Source organism: Triticum urartu, chromosome 7 (genome assembly GCF_003073215.2).
Source record: "Triticum urartu cultivar G1812 chromosome 7, Tu2.1, whole genome shotgun sequence".
Taxonomy (NCBI): Eukaryota; Viridiplantae; Streptophyta; class Magnoliopsida; order Poales; family Poaceae; genus Triticum; species Triticum urartu.
In genome coordinates, this window is record NC_053028.1 from 20106265 (window position 1) to 20125237 (window position 18973).

Genomic DNA, 18973 nt, shown 5'->3' on the forward strand with positions numbered 1-18973 from the left:
CGGCGTAGACGGGGATAGCCCGACGGCCATTGTACGCCGACGGCCAGGACCTAGCTGTCGGCATAGCTCTGTTTAGGCCGACGGTGGCCGTCGGCATACATTTGGCTGTCGGCTTAGAGCCCTGTTCCGGTAGTGCTCAAATAACCTTCTGTGACCATAATACTCTCTAGATGATATATGGAGAGTTGCAGCAGAAGCTGAACGAAAATACTTTCTAGATAATATGCTAGAGCTGAAAGAAAATACTTTCTAGATGGTATGCTAGAGATGAAAGAAAATTCTTTCTAGATAATATGCTAGAGAATTAACTTGGAAAATTGGGAGTAGCCTCACACATCCTTTTCCAAAAAAAATATGCAGACTTTGGACACGACATATATTAATCGATACGTAAACTGAAGTTGCACGTCCATGCATGTATCACAAAGCTTAGTTTCACACAGCCTTCAAACATAATTACCCATGCACGTCAATATAAATCAACGATGAGAAACAAAGCAAGATTCAGCACGGTGAAGGTGATGCATCTCAGAGAGAGAAGTACAAGAGCAGTATGTATCTTGAGGGAGATTACATTACACAAGAAGGAAATCATAGGACATATGTATTGAATCTCCAGTGCTAATGCTTTCACCAGAAAACATGTTCAGATATAAACGGTATCGTCAATTAGCACCATCTGCGGTGATTAGCCCATTATTAGCAGCAAGCCAAGCAGGTCTAACATATATACCGGTGCTGACTGGGCCGGCGGTGACCAGCTTGAAGAGGCCATAGAGGGCCAGCTTGCTCTCGTTCACGGTTGTGTCAGGCATCGCCTTGGTCTTCTGTGTGTACTGGTCAAACACGTCATGAAGAACCAGTCAGCAAGTAGCATCTTGTTGAGTTGCTTTTTTTTATAGCTTCACCTGTTGTTAACAGGTCTCCATCAGTCGCTTGTCCACATCAACCACGTCTGCTGGCACCAACTATCATGACTAATTATTGGCAAGGACCCCAAGTTGTCTATTTAACAACAATTTCAGTGGTAACATTTTCTATTAAAGATGCTTTCCGCTGCCTTCCTTGAATTGCTCACTTGTGCATTTCTCCAATGTTCAGATTTAGAAATCACAAGAGTTGTTAAGAGCAATTATTGGGTTGGTACGGGGAGCAAGAGCGGTGCTAACCAGCCATAAGGTGTGTATAGCAAGAGCTTCCCCTAGCATTCCCCAAATCTGGCCTCATCTACATCCATTACAAACCAGGTGCGTTGCGCTTAATTTGGTTCTCTCCCTTGTTCTCTTGTCAATATACTTAGTTGTACTGCTAGAACTATCACCCTAACTGGGCAGATGCAAAATAATTAGTTTTGTCCATTACAGACGAGCAGGTGTTTGTTCTTTGGTTCTGTCCAAAAAGGAACAACAAGGACATCTCCAGCTGAAGATTAAATCCAGCTACTTGTCATCAACAACAAGCTAGCATACTCTCGGTCATACCTGGGCTCCATGAGAGTCCAGGATCTGTACGATTAAGCTTCAATTACAACAACACCAGCTGAGCACCAGGTCTCTTTGTTTTTCTGCGACGATCTATGAAACTGTTCTGATGGTATCAGATTCAGACCTGCACAAGCAGATCGCCAAAATCGATTGGATCTAGGCAGGTGCGTCGTCCTTCCCTAAGTTTCTGGCTATCTTAGGTTGTACCAAGAACACTCCCTCCTGCTGTATCTTTTGAAGTTTGCAAACCTATTATACTTTGTAAGTCATGCGTTGGTATTTCTTCCAGTACCATATTCGCAATAAGGCTTTAACCTGAAATAAGACGAGCATCTTAATTTGTGACCAAAGTCTGGCGAGCTAGCGGATTTTAGTCGCCATCCATTGTTTTCCTTGGATTAAAAAAATATCAGGAACCAGTCTATGCTCTCGTTACAGGCGATATACTTAGCATGCATGGGATGGCATATGCTCTTGCATTGAAGATTCACTAACGTGTGAATTTCTAGCCTCCTAACGTCAAATATTCTTGTTATCTGAAGATCTCCTAAACTGAACATGACTGCTGCTTTTAACTAACGTCGTGTTAGTTATGTTATAATATATTGTTTTCTCGTAATTAATGACTCCTAAGATATTATAGCTTTGCTTTCTTATTAATATTCTTGATTCAATACACCATCTTTTCTTGCAGCTTAATCAATAACTCTAGCTCTTTGTTTCTTCATACACCTGGAGATACTGTTAGATAGATGTTAAGAAAAATATGGAAGTAAGCTATCTGGAACTGTCACATTAGCCAACTTTCATGTTGGCGAGCTGGCAGGTATGTCGGTTTGGTACCTCTTTGCCTTACTTTGTCACATTGCCTACTTTCATCATGTTGGCAAGCTGGCAGGTATGTCAGTTTGGTCCGTCGTTGCCTTGGTTACAAGTACAACTTCAACATTTGGGGAATTTTAACTTCAGTTGCTGGCCGAGTTTCACTCGTTCTTGTCAGTTAATGCATTAAGTTTGCTGTAGTTCACTATGGACTAGTCCCGAGTTTTTAAAATTCTCATGGACCTGCCTGCTGTAAGTATTGTTTTGTTTCATTATGTGTGTTAGAGTTAGATAGGTTAACATCATGAAATAAGAGTTTAGGACGAATACGTTGAAAAGTTTAGCTTATTCACTTTTCTATTGTGGTTGGAGACTTTTAAAGTGTATTGGCAAATGCTAGCAGAATACACTAAAGTTTAATTAATACATTATTTACTTCATTCTCAGTGGTCATCCTAATTATATTGAGGAAGAATATACAACTACGCCACCACCCAAATAGTGAGACATTAGCAGATATCAGAAACTAATGGCGGAGATTGTGATTCTTCTAGCCATTGAAAAGATTGGAATTGCCTTAACAAATGGAGCAGCTAACCAGGCCAGTGCACTGTTTGTGATGTACGGGAGACAACTACTAGAGTTACAGCGCAGCATGGACCGTGTTGTGAGGGAGCTTCGTGTAATGCATGATTTTCTCTGTCAAATGGACATTCGAAACCGCAACAAACAAGCATATGAGAGCTGGTTGGAGGAGGTACGGAAAGTAGCACATCTGATGGAGGACATGGTGGATGGGTATTTGTATCTAGTTGGTCAGGAACATGATATAGGATGTTGCTTTTACTTGAATACAGGATTCAAAAAACCAAGATATTTGCTTTCTTTGAACAGGATAGTTTTCAATGTGAAGGAAATAGAGAAAGACCTTTCACACTTGTCAGAGACAAAAAACCGTTGGGTTCCCGTGAATGATGGTGATACTAGCAACTCAAATTACATTGTCAAGATGTCCCAAGATCTTGCAACCATCTCAGGCTCCCTTGATGAAGATCTAGTGGGGGTGGAGAAAAAAAGAGAAATACTTGAACAATGGTTGGCAGGTGATGATTTGCAATGCTCGGTGATAGCACTACTTGGAATGGGAGGACTTGGTAAAACTGCTTTAGCTGCAAATGTCTACAAGAATGAGAGAGAAAAATTTGAATGCCATGCTTGGGTCTCCATCTCTCAAACATATTCTAAAGAGGATGTCTTTCAGAAAATAGGCAAGGAACTTTCCAGGGGTAAAGCCAGTGTTCTGTCCAACACTACGGATATGGACATCACATGCCTTGAAGAGAAACTGAAGGAATTTCTGGAGCAAAAAAAATATCTGATCATATTAGATGATATTTGGACTCCAGAAACACTTGCTGATTTATCCAGGGTGCTTATTCATAGTGGTAAGGGCAGCAGACTTATATTCACAACAAGGGAACACCATGTTGCTACACTTGCTCCTCGAGGACATATCTTAACACTGGAAGCTTTAGCAGAGGACAAGGCATGGGATCTTTTTTGTAAGAAGGCTTTTCCATGGGATACAAATCATGAATGTCCTGCAGAGTTGAAACCTTTGTCAAAGAAAATAGTTAGTAGGTGCAAAGGCTTGCCTCTTGTTATTGTGTTAGTTGGCAGCCTGCTGCGTGCGCGTGAGAATACGGTGGGAGAATGGAGAAGGATAAATGACCAGCTGAGTTGGGAGCTAATTAATACTCAGAGTCTTGGTCACGTAAGGAATGTTTTGCATCTGAGCTTCATCTACCTTCCAACACACTTGAAAAGTTGTTTCCTATACTGCAGCTTATTCCCCGAAGACTATCTTTTCAAAAGGAAAAAACTTGTGCGGTTATTGATAGCAGAGGGGTTCATCGAGGAGAGGGGTGAAAGCACATTAGAAGAAGTGGCAGAAGGCTATCTAAAGGAATTGATTGACAGAAGCATGCTACAACTTGTCGAGAAAAACACATTTGGTAGGATAAAGGGATTCAGGATGCATGATATTTTACGTGAATTGGCAGTTGATTTGTGCAAGAAGAATTGTTTTGGTGTTGCATATGAGGATAAGTGCGAGCGCTCTCTTGAGTCGGATGTGCGTCGATTGGTACTACACAAACTAAAGGATAATCATCAGCCAATTTCTAGTATGTACCAACTTCGTACTCTGATTACACTGGACAAAAGCATTCCATCATCGACTTTACTACCTCCATTATGTGAGAAGTCAAGATATATGACAGTGCTAGAATTAAGTGGTCTGGCTATCGAGAAGATTCCAGATGCAATTGGAGATCTTTTTAATCTCCGCCATTTGGGTCTGCGTGGTTCAAAGGTGAAGATGCTCCCAAGATCCGTTGAGAAGCTTTTAAATATGTTGACGCTGGACCTTTGTCGAACTGACATACACGAGTTGCCTACTGGAATTGTGAAGTTGAAGAAGCTCAGACACTTATTTGCTGAGAAAACAGTCGATCCAAATGGGAGAGAATTTAAATGGCGCAGTGGTGTATGTATGAACAGTGGTCTTGGAAATCTAACAAACTTGCAGACGCTACAAGCATTAGAGGCACAAGATGAGTCTGTTAGACATTTAGGGGAGTTGCGCCAACTGAGAAGCTTGAGGGTGTGGAATGTGAAGGGAATCTACTGTGGACGCATCAGCGATTCTCTAGTTCATATGCAATACCTGTCCTACTTGGATGTGAATGCAAGTTCTCAGGATGAGGTTCTCTTGTTAGATGTCTGCCTGCCAAACCTGCAAAAACTAACTTTGAGAGGGCGCCTAGCCGAAGGGGCGTTGGATGAGTCTCCTCTCTTCCAAGATGTTGGGGGGCAGAACTTGCATAGATTGTCTCTATCGTGGTCACAACTGAGAGAAGACCCCCTGCCATCCCTTTCCCGGCTGTCAAATTTGACGCAAGTACAACTTGTCAGAGCATACAATGGAGAGCAGCTGACATTTCTCATGGGGTGGTTTCCCAAGCTAAAGCTTCTCTATCTATGCGACCTACCTAATCTAAATCGGCTAGAGGTAGAAGAAGGTGCCATGGTGAGCCTGGAAAGTTTAATTCTAGTCAATCTCAGCAGCATGACGGAGGTCCCACGTGGCATTAACTTCCTCACGTCCCTCCGGTATCTAACCTTCCGCGAAATCACCAATGACTTCTTCACATCTCTGCGCCAGTGTTCTGCAATTCGAGGGAAGTGGCGGTATACTCTCCGAGATTGACCTGCTACTCTCGTCAGGAAACGTGCATATACTGATGTACGTGAGTTATCGCCAATTAACTAGTGTACCTTTACTTGCTTCCTTCCCTGTCTGTAATCGTACTAGTTTTAACATTTTGTTATGTGATATGGTGTTGGCTATGCAGGTCACCTGCCGGAAGGAAGGAATGAAGATGCTTCACCAACGAGTTAAGGCGGCCTTGGATCGATCTCACTCAATGCTGCTGATCTGCTGTACACTCCGGGTTTCCTCCGCTGTTCCGGAATGTCCAACCGTGCGTCTCAATATGCACACAACAGTGCTGCTGCTGTTTCAGAATGTACTAGCTAGTGCACGTCCTCAGCTTTTGCTGCTGCTGCTACTGCCTGCGTTTACTATTGCTACTGTGTTCGTGTGATCATGTGCTTGCCAGCTGTTATTATAAGATGACAGTTAGCGGGAGACGGCGAGTGGGTTGTGTTTCCATATTCAAACTAATTTACGTATTGCTATTTCTGTGTGCTTATTGTAATTTGTAAGACTAAGACTGATTCGTGTTTCCTTTTCCAGACTATTTTCCTTTGCATTACATGTGTACTTATATTCATGTGTGCTATTAAATAGAAGCCTTGGTTTGTGCTTTGTAATGCCCAGGTATTCATTTCCCTTTTATTCAAGAAAACATGTGCTTGTGATTCATTGCTGCTCAGGTATTCATTCTCACTGTCATATGGTTGTCCTGTCTCTGTAAATACTTGATGCTGTAATCTGAATGCTACGCTTCTTGTCATGAAAAGGAAGGGATTTGATGATCTCAACCAAGCTTCAAGCTTCAAGCAGCGATTCGACCTTCTTGATGCAGTTATCATAGATATTTAAACTGTTGTTTCAGTTATGGGCAGGAAGCATTCTGTAAGCGTAGATATTGGTTTCGGCTTTTTAGCACCCTCGTAAGGGCAAGTCTAACCGATCCCTTATAAGTTAGCGGAGTATATACCTTACTGGAGTATATATACTCCACTAAAATTTTGTCGCACCTAGCCGATTCCCTAAAGTTAGTGGAGTATAACTAAATTTGCACAAATTCAATCAAATTTGAACTGAAAGATGATGCATTTAAACATAAGCTCAACACATAAAGTTCTCATGACCGAACATTAAACATAAATTTAAACTAAAATTAAACTTAAACTACTTGCGGCCGAAGTGGAGGTCCAGTGAATCCTTCAGTGTGAGGCCACTGTCAAAGAGAGCTGGGTCCGGGCAGTGCCGTCGTCCTCGTCGCCGGGGAAGATGATCCGCCACTCCTCGACGCCGATCTCGTCGTCGCCTCCCACCTCGCCGCCCTCATTGTCGGAGATGACGATAACTTCACTATCATTGGCGGCGAAGATTGCCCACTCCGCCTCCACTAGCTTCGGGTACTGCTGACGAAGGTCATCCATGTAGGCCTCGTCGGCGACCTCGGCCTTGAGGCGCTCCCTCGCCTCCTTGTCCTCCCGCACCATCCGAGCGTACACGACCCCCGGCTCCGACGGGATGAGGTCGAACGGATGCTTGCCGATGGGACAGTTTAGCCTCGTCTTGCTGCCGTGGAACCGGACCTGCCACCGGTCGTATTCCATGGATGTGAGTTTGACGGTGTGGAAGGAGCCGACCCACTTTCGCGTGTGGGTCTCGCGGTCGGTGATGTCCACGATCGCTGCCGGATGCCCATGTAGTTCCTCGTCGGCGGCCGCGGCAGAGGGAGGTCGGGGAAGTCCGAAAAACACATGGGGGGCGCGACGGTGGGCGAATCGACGCAGCGGCGGCGGCTAGAGGAAGCGCCCATCAGACGACGACCCGCCGGCGTGGCGGCGCGGATCCGCGTTGCGGATTGGCGAAGGGGACGACGGCCACCACATCCGTCCATCAAGGAGGAGGGAGGGCAGTGGATCAGAGCAGGGGGCGCGCCGGCAGCGGAGCGATGGGGAGAAGAGGAGGCGGGGGAGAGGAAGTGAGAGTGGGGATTTTTTACTCGGCCGCCGCGAGTGGGAGTAAATATGAGGAGAAGATCTGGGATGGACTAATTTTTTTACTCCACTAACAGTTAACAGTTATAAGGGATCGACTAGGTGCGGTTTAGAGGAGAAAAAAGAGCCAAATATATCCCCTTATGATGGGATAAGGGATTGGTTAGAGTTGCCTAAGGGGATTAAGTTTTAGGGGATCTGTTTTTTTTTAGAAAAGGAGGATGACCCCCGGCCTCGAGGACTTTACAAAGTGTTACAAACAATATGCCTGAATCCGCCGTCTAGGCAACATATGCCACTACTCCTATCCAAATGATGAGGGGGTGCTAGCTGGGCCACTACCCAGACCACTCACCTAAACCTAACATCAATAGCCGGAATCCCCAGCCTAGCCACATACCGGGCCTGGGGCATAAACCGGTCTGACGCACTCACAAGTGTCGTCGCCGCCATCTTCCACTGGTCCGTCTTCAGAGCAAATTGAAGTTCCAACCTTGGCAGGTTCCTCTGCCATCGACGCCACCATGACGCCAAATAACGACCACCACATACGCTAGTCCATCTCCAAGCAGATGGAGCGCTACCACAAGACGAAGATCGGCGGTAGAATAGATGGAACGCCGCACACATTGCCGCCGCCAAACACCTCACACGCACCACAAAGCACCCACCGTGCTTTCGGGAACCCCAGGCGACGCCTTCAAGAAGGAGCGCGACGAAGGTACGACGCCGTCGCCCGCAAGGGGAACTAGAGCTTTCGCCCAAATGAATAGCACAGCGAGAGACGGGATAGGACCTCGACAAGGCCTCCAAGAAGGGAACCGACGCCCACAAAGGCGCCGCCATTGTCGTGGCCTCCACCGACGGCCAAGGGTTTCCCCCGATCCCGCCCCCGTCCCATCCACCCGGCTAAAGACCTGGCCAGGGGAGCGCACGCAGCCGGAGAAGGCGTTAGATGAAGAAAAGTTTAATCTCTAAAATATTTGGGAAAGTTTTATGATATCTGCTAGATAAAAAAATCTTTAATTTTTTTGACCTTTTGGAGAGAAATTTTGGACATTTAGTACCACGGATCTTCTAGAAATGCTCTTATCAACTAAGCCACATAATCCTGTTTTTACTGAATACCATCCGAATTGTCGACCCATTTTGGTGAGTTGCTCTCGACGGGGATATCAAAGCTTGGCAAATTAAACTAGTGTTTTTTTTGCATTTGAGTTGTTCGAACCTTTTTAAAAGGAAAATAGTATCCAGTAAATATATACTCCATCCGTTTCTAAATATTTGTCTTTCTAAAGATTTCAACAAGTGACTATATACGGTGTAAAATGAGTGAATCTACACTCTAAAATATGTTTATATACATTCGTATGTGATATTCCATTTTAAATCTCCTAAAAGACAAATATTAAGGAACAGAGAGATTATTAGAGTTGTGCATGCCAAGTAAATTAAATTAAAAGTTATTTATTCTACAATTTATGTTTTCTCTATTTGACAAATTTAACCACACGAGATACCACGGTCGCCGATCCAACTCGAGGAGAGGCCAGAGGGCCGTCGGTGCCAGCGCAAGGCCTCCAGGTTAGAACTGGTGATCAGTCACCGCCAAAGCTACGACAAACACCATGAGCACCCACCGCCCCTCCCCTCCCCTCCGCTACCCACATAGCCAATACAGACGCCACCAGCATTGTCGCTTTGCTCACCATAGAGTCAATCACCGCAAAAAAAAATCTCCGCAACCTCACCATGGGGGGTCACTGCGACATCCAAAGCCATGCACCCCACCACGCAAACTTACGTTACGACAATCACCCACTGACAGAGGGACAAAAACATCTCCTTTTACAAGCCCTGCATCCAGCCAACCTCTCAGAGGTCAGAGAGAGGTCACCCTAACGATGACGCACGAGAGGCAGATCTGCGCGGCGACCAAGAAAGAGGGGTGCCACAGCCCACCTGGCCGCAACACCCACACCCCGGTGCCCACCATCCCGATGTTCGTGCGAGCAAGGGCGCCGCAACCACCAACCACAACGCTCGAGCGGAGCCATCACACAGAGGGAGATACCGCAAAGCCCACTGGGCATGGATCCAGGACGACAATCACCCATCCCCGGAATCTGGGGCGAGCTCCCATGGGCAGTGGCACGCAAGGACAAAGGGAAGGCACAGAGGCGGCAAAGGGACATGGAGTAGAGAAGGCATGGAGAGGGACCCTCGCCGCCGTCGTCAGCAGTGGGGAAGGATATAGGAAAGATGGGGGACAACACTAGATCAGAGTCGCCCCGAGTCGCCTTGGCGAGGCGATGAACCACAAGACAGTTCTATATTAGAAGGGTTTTAGATCCTTAATTATAAGTCTGGGCCTGTAGAAATTTGATTGCTTCATAAAAAAGATACTCCCTCCGTTTAGGTGTGTAAGGTGAAAACCAAATAATCTCAAAACACTTAGGCACGGTACATTAACTCACTCTTCTTTTATTGTTTGGTGACATATTAATCAATAAGAAATATGGGCCGTGCATGCATTTAATAACTTAAGACTAACAAACATGACATGCAGTGGTTAGTTCATTGCATGCAATGCTATTAATTAGAAAAAAATATTAAGTTCTCTTGTTTTTCCCTTTGCCTTGGTCACGGTGCACAACCTACACCTAGATGGAGGGAGTAGAAAATAAAGATTTTTGGCCGCTTCACCTTTCTATCTTACTTTAGAGGCTTCTTTTTTAGGTGATGTTTTCGTCGATTACGAGGTGTTTGTGAATGTAAGGTATGATGCCCGTTGAATGTCTCGGATGTGCTCATAGGGATGATGTGGACGAGTGTGGGTTTATAAGATAAGTGTATGTGCATGTATGCAAGCGTCTGTTTTCAAAGATGCGTCAAAGGTATACAAGCGTTTGTGGTTGTACTGTGTAATTTTTTTTCTTTTCTTTTTGCCAAGATTTGTGTAGCCAGCCAAGCGTGGGTCAACGCTCTACTTCACTCTTGCCCCGACGCCAAGGCCAAAGCTATGTTCTGTTCTGCTCATAAAGTTGGGATGCAGGGAGTAGAAAATAAAGATGTTTGACTGCTTCACCTTTCAATCTTATTTTAAAGGTCTTTTTGATGACGTTTTCGTCGATTATGAGGTGTTTATGATGCCGGTCGAGGGTTTTGGATATGTTCATAAAGATGAAGTGCACAAGCGTGCATTTCATAAGATAGTGTATGTGCGTGTACACTTGTACTGTGTCAAAAAAAGCTTTCTTTTTACTTTTCTTTTTAGCGAGCCAAGCGTGGGTCAACGATCTATTTCACACTTGCAGCGACGACGCCAAGGCCAAGCTTTGTCCTCTTCTGCTCACAAGTTGGGAGCGGAGATACGGTTCTGCCGCCGGCGAGGGTTAGGCTCCTCGTCTCCGGCCAAGCTCCCGCCCCTCCCGCCCGAGTCCCACCCGGCGGTAAGCGAGGCGACGGTGCCTCCCTGCCCGGCGCCCCGGCCAAGTTCCCCCTTGCTCGCCGTGGCCGCCGCGAAGTAGACCCCCGGCGGCGATGACGAGGTAAGCCAACCTGCAGCCAAATACTATGATTTATTCTCCGCGTACATGAGCTTAATCCTCAATTAAGCATTGCCATCTTGAGATAATGGCCTTGAAATCGTCTGATTTGATCTGATGTTTGGATCTACTGAATAAGCGACGAGATGTCAAGTGTGGTACTGCCTATACATACTGTATTCTGTTGTGCCTAGCAGTTAAATTAGAAGACATTTGCGTGATTTAATCTACAGTAATATATTAGTTATGCATTCCTCCTTTATTACGGCAGTAATATATTGATATTCCCTGCCATCCATTGTTTTCACAAAATATCTGGAATTAATTTGCAGAGTAGTTGTTGGTAATCTTGCTCTTGCATAGAAGTTACGATAATGTAGGAAGTCAACATTCCTGTTGTGTGAGGATATCCTTAGGTGAACATGAAGCCTTCTTTTAATTATGTTTCCTGATGACTCCTATGTCATTATAGCTTTATTTTCTTATTCATTTTCATGATCACAGATACATCTTCTTGCAGCTTAATCAACAACATTGTCTATTTGTTTCTTCATACATCTGGGATGCAATTAGATCCTCATTTAGGAAAATTTAGGGCATTTTTTTACCCTCTGATACCCCTATATGGCAGCGGAATATGTATGTTCAGTTTGGTCGAGGGCCACTTATTCTTATCAGTTAATAATACTTAATTGACACAGTTGGCTACAGCAGTCACAAGTGTTCTGAACTTGTACTTTTCCATTGTGGTTGAAGATTTCTCAAGTATTTTGGTAGGTGCTTACTACTAGCTGAGTGGACTAACAGTTTAACTAATACATCATTTATTCCATTTTGCAGTGGTCATTCTGATAATATTGAGGAAAATGTACAACTAGGCCACCATCCAATAGTGGGACATTAGCAATTCACAGAAAGTGATGGCGGAGATTGTGATTCTTCTAGCCATCAAAAAGATCGGAATTGCCTTGGCAAGTGGAGCGGCAAACCATGTCAGCGCGCAGTTTGCAAAGTGCAAGACACAGCTATTGGAGCTACAGGGCAGTATGAGTCGTGTTTGAGGGAGCTTCGCGTAATGCATGATGTTCTCTGTCACATGGACATTCGAAACCGCAACAGTCAAGTATATGACGGCTGGTTGGAGGAGGTACGGAAAGTAGCACATGTGATGGAGGACATGGTGGACGAGTACTTGTATCTAGTAGGACAGAAACATGATACATGGTCTTGCTTTTACCTCAAAAGGGGGTTCAGAAAACAAAGTTCTCTGCTTTCTATGAACCAGATAGCTGTCAAGGTGAAAGAAATAGAGAAAGACCTTACTCACCTGTCAGAGACAAAAACCCGTTGGGTTCCCATGATAAACAACGGGGATAGTGGCAGCACTAATTACATTGTCAAGAGGTCCCAAGATCTAGCAAAAATTTCACGTTCCCTTGACGAAGAAGATCTAGTGGGGGTGGAAAAAAACAGAGAAAAACTTGAGCAGTGGTTGGCAGGCGATGATTTTGGATACTCTGTAATAGCCCTGCTTGGAATGGGAGGTCTTGGTAAAACTGCTTTAGCTGCAAATGTGTACAAGAAGGCAAGGGAGAAATTCCAGTGCCAGGCCTGGATCTCCGTCTCCCAAACTTATTCTAGAGAAGATGTCTTGAAGAATATAAGCAAGGAACTTTTCAAAGATAATGTCAGTGTTCTATCTAAAACTGCAGCTATGGACATCACATGCCTTGAAGAGACAATGAAGAGTTTTCTGGAGCAACAAAAATATCTGATCATATTGGATGATGTTTGGACTCCAGAAACATTTGATGATTTGTCTAGGGTGCTTACTAATAATGATAAAGGTAGTAGAATTATAATGACAACAAGGGAAGGCCATGTTGCTGCACTTGCCTCTCCAGGACACATCTTAACACTAGCAGCTTTACCAGAAGATAAGGCGTGGGATCTCTTCTGTAAAAAAGCCTTTCCAAGAAATACTGATCATGAATGTCCTGTGGAGTTGAAGCCTTTGTCCGAACAAATAGTTAACAAATTCAAAGGCTTGCCCCTTGTTATTGTATTAGTTGGTAGCCTTTTGTGTGTGTGCGAGAAAACTGTGGAAGAATGGAGAAGAATTAATGATCAATTGAGTTGGGAGCTAAATAACAATTCAAGGTTTGATCACATAAGGAATGTTTTGCATCTGAGCTTCATCTACCTTCCAACACACTTGAAAAGTTGCTTCCTGTACTGCAGCTTATTTCCAGAAGACTATCTTCTCAAAAGGAAACAACTTGTACGGTTATGGATAGCAGAGGGGTTCATCGAGGGAAGGGGTGAAAGCACATTAGAAGAAGTGGCAGAAGGCTATCTGAAGGAGTTGATTGATAGAAACATGCTGCAACTTGTTGAAAGGAATAATTTTGGTAGGATGAAAAGATTCAGAATGCATGACATCTTACGTGAATTGGCAGTTGACTTGTGCCAGAAGAACTGTTTTGGTACTATATACGAGGATAAGTGTGGGGGTTCTCTACAGATGGATGGACGTCGATTGGTAATGCATAGAGTGAAGAAGGATATTCAGCAGTCATTTTCTAGCATGCACCACCTTCGAACTGTCATTACACTGGATGGCTGCATGCCATCATTCACTCTACTTCCTCTGCTATGTAACAAATCAAGATATATGACAGTGCTAGAATTAAGTGGTTTACCTATCGAGAAGCTTCCAGATGCTATTGGTGATCTTTTTAATCTCCGCCATTTGTGTTTACGTGATACAAAAGTGAAGGTGCTCCCGAAGTCTGTTGAGAAGCTTTCAAATTTGTTGACACTGGACCTTCATGGATCTGACATACATGAGTTGCCTAGTGGGATCGGGAAACTGAAGAAGCTTAGGCACTTATTTGCTGAGAAAACAATTGACCCAGATTGGAGAGAGATTCAATGTTGCAGTGGTATGTGTATCCCCAAAGGTCTTGGAAATCTAACAAATCTACAGACATTACAAGCATTGGAAGCACAAGATGAGTCTGTCAGACATTTATGGGAGCTGACGCAACTGAGAAGTTTGAGGTTATGGAATGTGAAAGGAAACTACTGTGGCCGCATCGGTGAGTCTCTAGTTCGGATGCGCTATTTGTCCAACCTAGATGTGAATGCAAGTGCTGAGAACCAGGTTCTCTTGTTGAATGTCTGCCTGCCAAGCCTGCAAAAGCTGTATTTGAGAGGACGACTAGCGGAAGGGGCTTTTGAGGAATCACCTCTCTTCCAAGCTATTGGGGGGCAGAACTTGCATGTCTTGAATCTATCTTTATCACAATTGAGAGAAGACCCCCTGCCATCCCTTTCTCGGTTGTCAAATTTGACGCGTCTACAATTCACTAGAGCATACAACGGAGAGCAGCTGACATTTTGCACAGGGTGGTTTCCCAAGCTAAAGATTCTCGTTCTAAGAGACATGCCTAATCTGAATCGTCTAGAGATACATCAAGGTGCCATGGCGAGCCTGGAAAGATTAGTCTTAGCCAACCTCAGTGGTATGATGGAGGTGCCACCTGGCATTGAGTTTCTCATGCCCCTCCAGCGTCTGGTCTTCCAGGAAATCACCAATGACTTCTTGACATTGTTGCGTGAGTGTTCTGCAATTCGAGGGGCCCATGCGGTGTATTCTCTCCGATATTGAAATGCCCAGACTGGTTTGGAAATGTGTATGTACATAAGTAAGCAGTAGCTTCTAATTTGCCAACTAGTACCAGTGTACCACTACTTTCTTTCTCCCTTGCCTCTTATTGTCTTCTACAATGTGTTGATGTGATCTGATGTTGGTTATGTAGGTCACCGGCGGAAACAAAGATGCTTCGCTATGAAGTTCATTATAGTAGATCAAGGAAAAAGGAGTATCCGATTCCAGTGTTAGTGTACGCTCGTGCTGCTGCTGATTGTGCATACTTTCCGGGTTTCCTCTGCCTTTATTCAAGACGCACCATTTGTTGCTTGTTCCACCTCCGCCACTGTTCGTGCCATGGTGTGCTTTTCCTTGTCAAGTGTGACAATCTTTCGTATTGGTTTGTTCTGGTTGTGGCTAAAGGCGAGTGTTGTTTTCATATTCAGACTAATTTTTACATTACCTGTTTGCACTGTATACTGCTATTTCGTGTGCATTCTTGTTGTGAACATATTCCAGCCGTGTCTGTTAAATAAAAGACTTAGTTTGCAATTCTTAGTTATTGCTCAGGCATTCATTTTTATTGTCACTATGGTTGTTTCCTGTCTGTTTTATTGCTAGCCTTTCTGTGTCCCGTTTTATATCTCTTATTTTGGACATCTGTGAATGCTGTTCCTTTGTTGGATTACGTTCCTTGTTTTCTTGAGGAATATGCAGTGAAAATGTTTTGAAAGGCCACGGCATGTTTATGCATGTCCTTAAGATTTCCCTTTTTAAAATCGTGAACACGCGAAGGAGGCGATGGGTGAGCTGATGTAATCAAACTACTTTCTACTCCTAGATGATATGGGGAGTTGCAGTTCAAGCTGTACCAAACCACTTTCTGCCTCATTCAGCAGCGATGATTGGAACTGACCATTTCCATGAAGAAATATATTAATCAAGGCATAAGCTAGGCACGATTCATTCAGCAGCTTGATGTATGTAAGATTGGTCTCACTAAATTGTCCCTTGGTGCTTATTGTTTCATTAGATCACAGGACATGCATGTATCATTAGATCTCAAGCGCTAGCTGGCTGATGATTTCATCAGAAAACATACTGTATTTAGTTAGCAACAGTATGCCGCTGTTTACTGGGCCAACGGCGGACGGCTTTGCTCTTGTTCCTAGTTGTGTACGTCCTGATGACACATATGATTAGCAACAGTATGTCTGCATATTCCTCATGCTCCCACTCAAAAACCAGCAATTAGCATTGTTTTAAGCTACTTCCTCTGTTCCAAATTATAAGATATACTCTAGTTGTTCCCTACAGTTATATATAAGAAGAAATTTGCCACTGTACTTCTGATATATATTGCTCAGATTTCACTCTATGACTCATGACACATATGATGGCTTCCTTTCCGTCGTTATTCTGACATAACTAGCTATCTTTGACAGGTAATAGTCCCTGCATCTTGTTAGCTGTATTACTGATGTTGTGCATTATTTATCCCTGTGCTGTCACCACACATTTCGAATCTGAAAGGGTCACCCTTGATCCTGAATACATTATACATGTTTATTTATCTGCTACCTACTCCTGTCAATAACAGACCTCTCACAAGGATAATTTGAATAGGCCCATGTAGACCCGTCTTTTATTTTCTTTCGTTATGATTTCCAAGTCAACAGATGATGGCTTATAGATTGATATTTGACTTAACAAAGCTGAAAGTCTGTAAAGAGTTTCTCATTACTCTAGTTGCATAATAGGAATCCTGAAGCGCTCACGGCGTGATGTTGAGCCTGCATGATCTTTAGTAATATACGACTGATATTTGATTTCTACATTGCACACCTCTTAATTAGTTAATCAGTTAGTTAGGGGATGCGTTCATGTCACTCAGAAAAAAATATTGGGGGGAAATCTTGAAACACCTTCCCTGTTATTCCTCTCAGGTTGCCAGCAATCATATCCTGGGTCAGCACAAACGAGCTCTCCGGTCAAAATTCTGAAGTAAGCAAACGTTCTGCTTGTGTTGTGGCAAATCAACACCGAGTTTCAGTCGAAATTAACCGAATTTGGCTCAGAGAAGTGTGAGTACATACTAAAATGAGATTTCCACCATAATTGTTATTGCAGGTGCTTGGTAGCTGGATTGAACAGAGATGGAGTACTGCCAATCCATTAATAGGCAACAAAGTGAACAAGAATTTGTGCTGGTAACATAACTCTTCCTTTGGATTGATGGGTGCTCTGTCAAAGTAATTTCCGTTAGGTCTCTGTATTTATGCAACTTAGTTTGTTGCTAGTAGGTTGGCTACTGCACTACCCAGGCTTATCTATTACACCCAATATACCCACATATTGGATGTAATGACGTCTTATATTATTGGGACAGAGGGAGTATTAATTAACAGTGGATGGTTCAGAAGCCCTTGTAAGCTTCCATGCCACTGCTCCTTGTGATCAAAATACAGCAGACGTTCTGTATAAGCATATGCTTAAATTCTAAAGACGTTGTCATCGATGTCGTTTCCAAACCTTCAGAATGTCTGAATGTTCTCCTATAGAGTGCCTGGGTGAAAACAACATATGAAGCCAGAGCCCCATAGGCCATAGGGAACATCAAACAACGTATGGCTATGCTCCAAGCAGAGTACTAAAGCACGAGTACTTGCTCGCACATGGGATGCGCTATCAAAAAAAAAGGTATTACAGTGGAGGAGGCAGTCGATCAGCTCATGTAACAAGAAGTTTTCCAGGGGTCAATGAGCTCAAGTAACCGTCTGTGAGCATAATACTTTCTAGATGATGCATGGAGAGTTGCAATAGAAGCTAAACCAAAATACTTTGTACATAATTTTCTAGAGCTGAACGAAAATAGTTTCTAAATAATATGCTAGAACTGAAGGAAAATTCTTTCTAGATAATATGCTAGAGAATTAACTTAGAAAACTGGGGGTAGCCTCATACACCCTTTCCCAACAGAAATATGCAGACTTTCGACATAGATATATTAATCGAGGCATAAACTGAAGTTGCACGTCCGTGCATGCATGTATCACTAAGCTTAGTTACACACAGACTTCAAACATAATTACCCACGACAGTAAGCTTGACAAGTACGTACTACTTACCAATCAACTATGCTTATGACCACATACATTTGCACCAACATTGATTGTGCTTTGGTAGCCTAGCGAGTGGATTCAGCAGAAGCCTCCACAAGATGCCGGTTCACCTTGGTGGCATAGTCCAGTCATAGCTTCCTCCTTGGATTTCCCTGTGGGCCACATAAAAATTTGCCGAAACTTGTGTGCATGTCAGTCTCGTGTTCACCCATAAAACAACGAATACTAGGGTTTTATGGATTTGAAAAACTAGAAGGAGTTGACGCCTTCCAAGCATCCTATTTGGCCTTCTCCATGTTGAAAAACCTGGGATGGTCCGAGAGATAAGATTGGACTACATGGTTAGGCGTGATAAACCGACAGTGAGAAAGAAAGCGAGATTCAGAAAGGTGATGCATCTCAGAGAAAGAAGTACAAGAGCAGTATGTATCTCACTTTGTTCCTTGGAGCTTGAAGGAGAATACACACAAAGAAAATCATAGTACATGTATCATTAAATCTCAAGTGCTAATGCTTTCATCAGAAATCATGTTCAGATTTAAAGAGTATCATCAGTTAGCACCATGTGCAGCAATTAACCCATTATTAACAGCAAGCAGGCCTGATATATTTACTGGTGTGTTGACTGGGCCGACAGTGACCTGCTTGAAGCGATCATAGAGTGCCAGCTTGGTCTCGTTCGTGGTTTGTGTCAGGCAGCGTCTTGGCCTCCTTTGTCTGTGTGTACTCCTCAAAATTCCTACCCAAGAACAACCAATCAGCAATTCGCATCTGGAGTTGCTCATTTTGAATATGTAGCTCCAACCTGTTAATAGGTCTCCATCAATTTGTTCATATCAAACATCTCTGGCGGCACCAACTATACATGACTATTTGGCAAGGACCCCAAGCTGTCTATTTAAGAACAATTTCAGTGGTGAGTCATGAAAGATATAAAGATAAATATACTAGGATGACAACATTGTATACCAAAGACGCGTCCTGCTGTCTTCCTTGAGTTGCTCACTTGTGTGTTTCTTTTATCCTAAGTATAGATTAAGATATCTGAAGAGTTGGTAAGAGCAATTACTGGGTTGGTAA

The 18973-nt window shown here is 43.6% G+C and overlaps 1 protein-coding gene and 1 pseudogene across 1 annotated transcript; both read left to right on the plus strand.

Moving 5' to 3' along the window:
• The first annotated feature begins 1073 nt into the window (after positions 1-1073).
• On the plus strand, positions 1074-6142 carry LOC125525325 (disease resistance protein RPM1-like). The gene is made up of 5 exons (XM_048690326.1): positions 1074-1247; positions 1365-1648; positions 2179-2310; positions 2754-5613; positions 5723-6142. The coding sequence occupies exon 4, from the start codon at positions 2836-2838 to the stop codon at positions 5575-5577; it is 2742 nt and encodes a 913-aa protein (XP_048546283.1). The 5' UTR covers positions 1074-1247; positions 1365-1648; positions 2179-2310; positions 2754-2835; the 3' UTR covers positions 5578-5613; positions 5723-6142.
• A 4759-nt stretch (positions 6143-10901) lies between these two features.
• LOC125520650 lies at positions 10902-17617 on the plus strand (annotated as a pseudogene).
• Positions 17618-18973: the final 1356 nt, after the last annotated feature.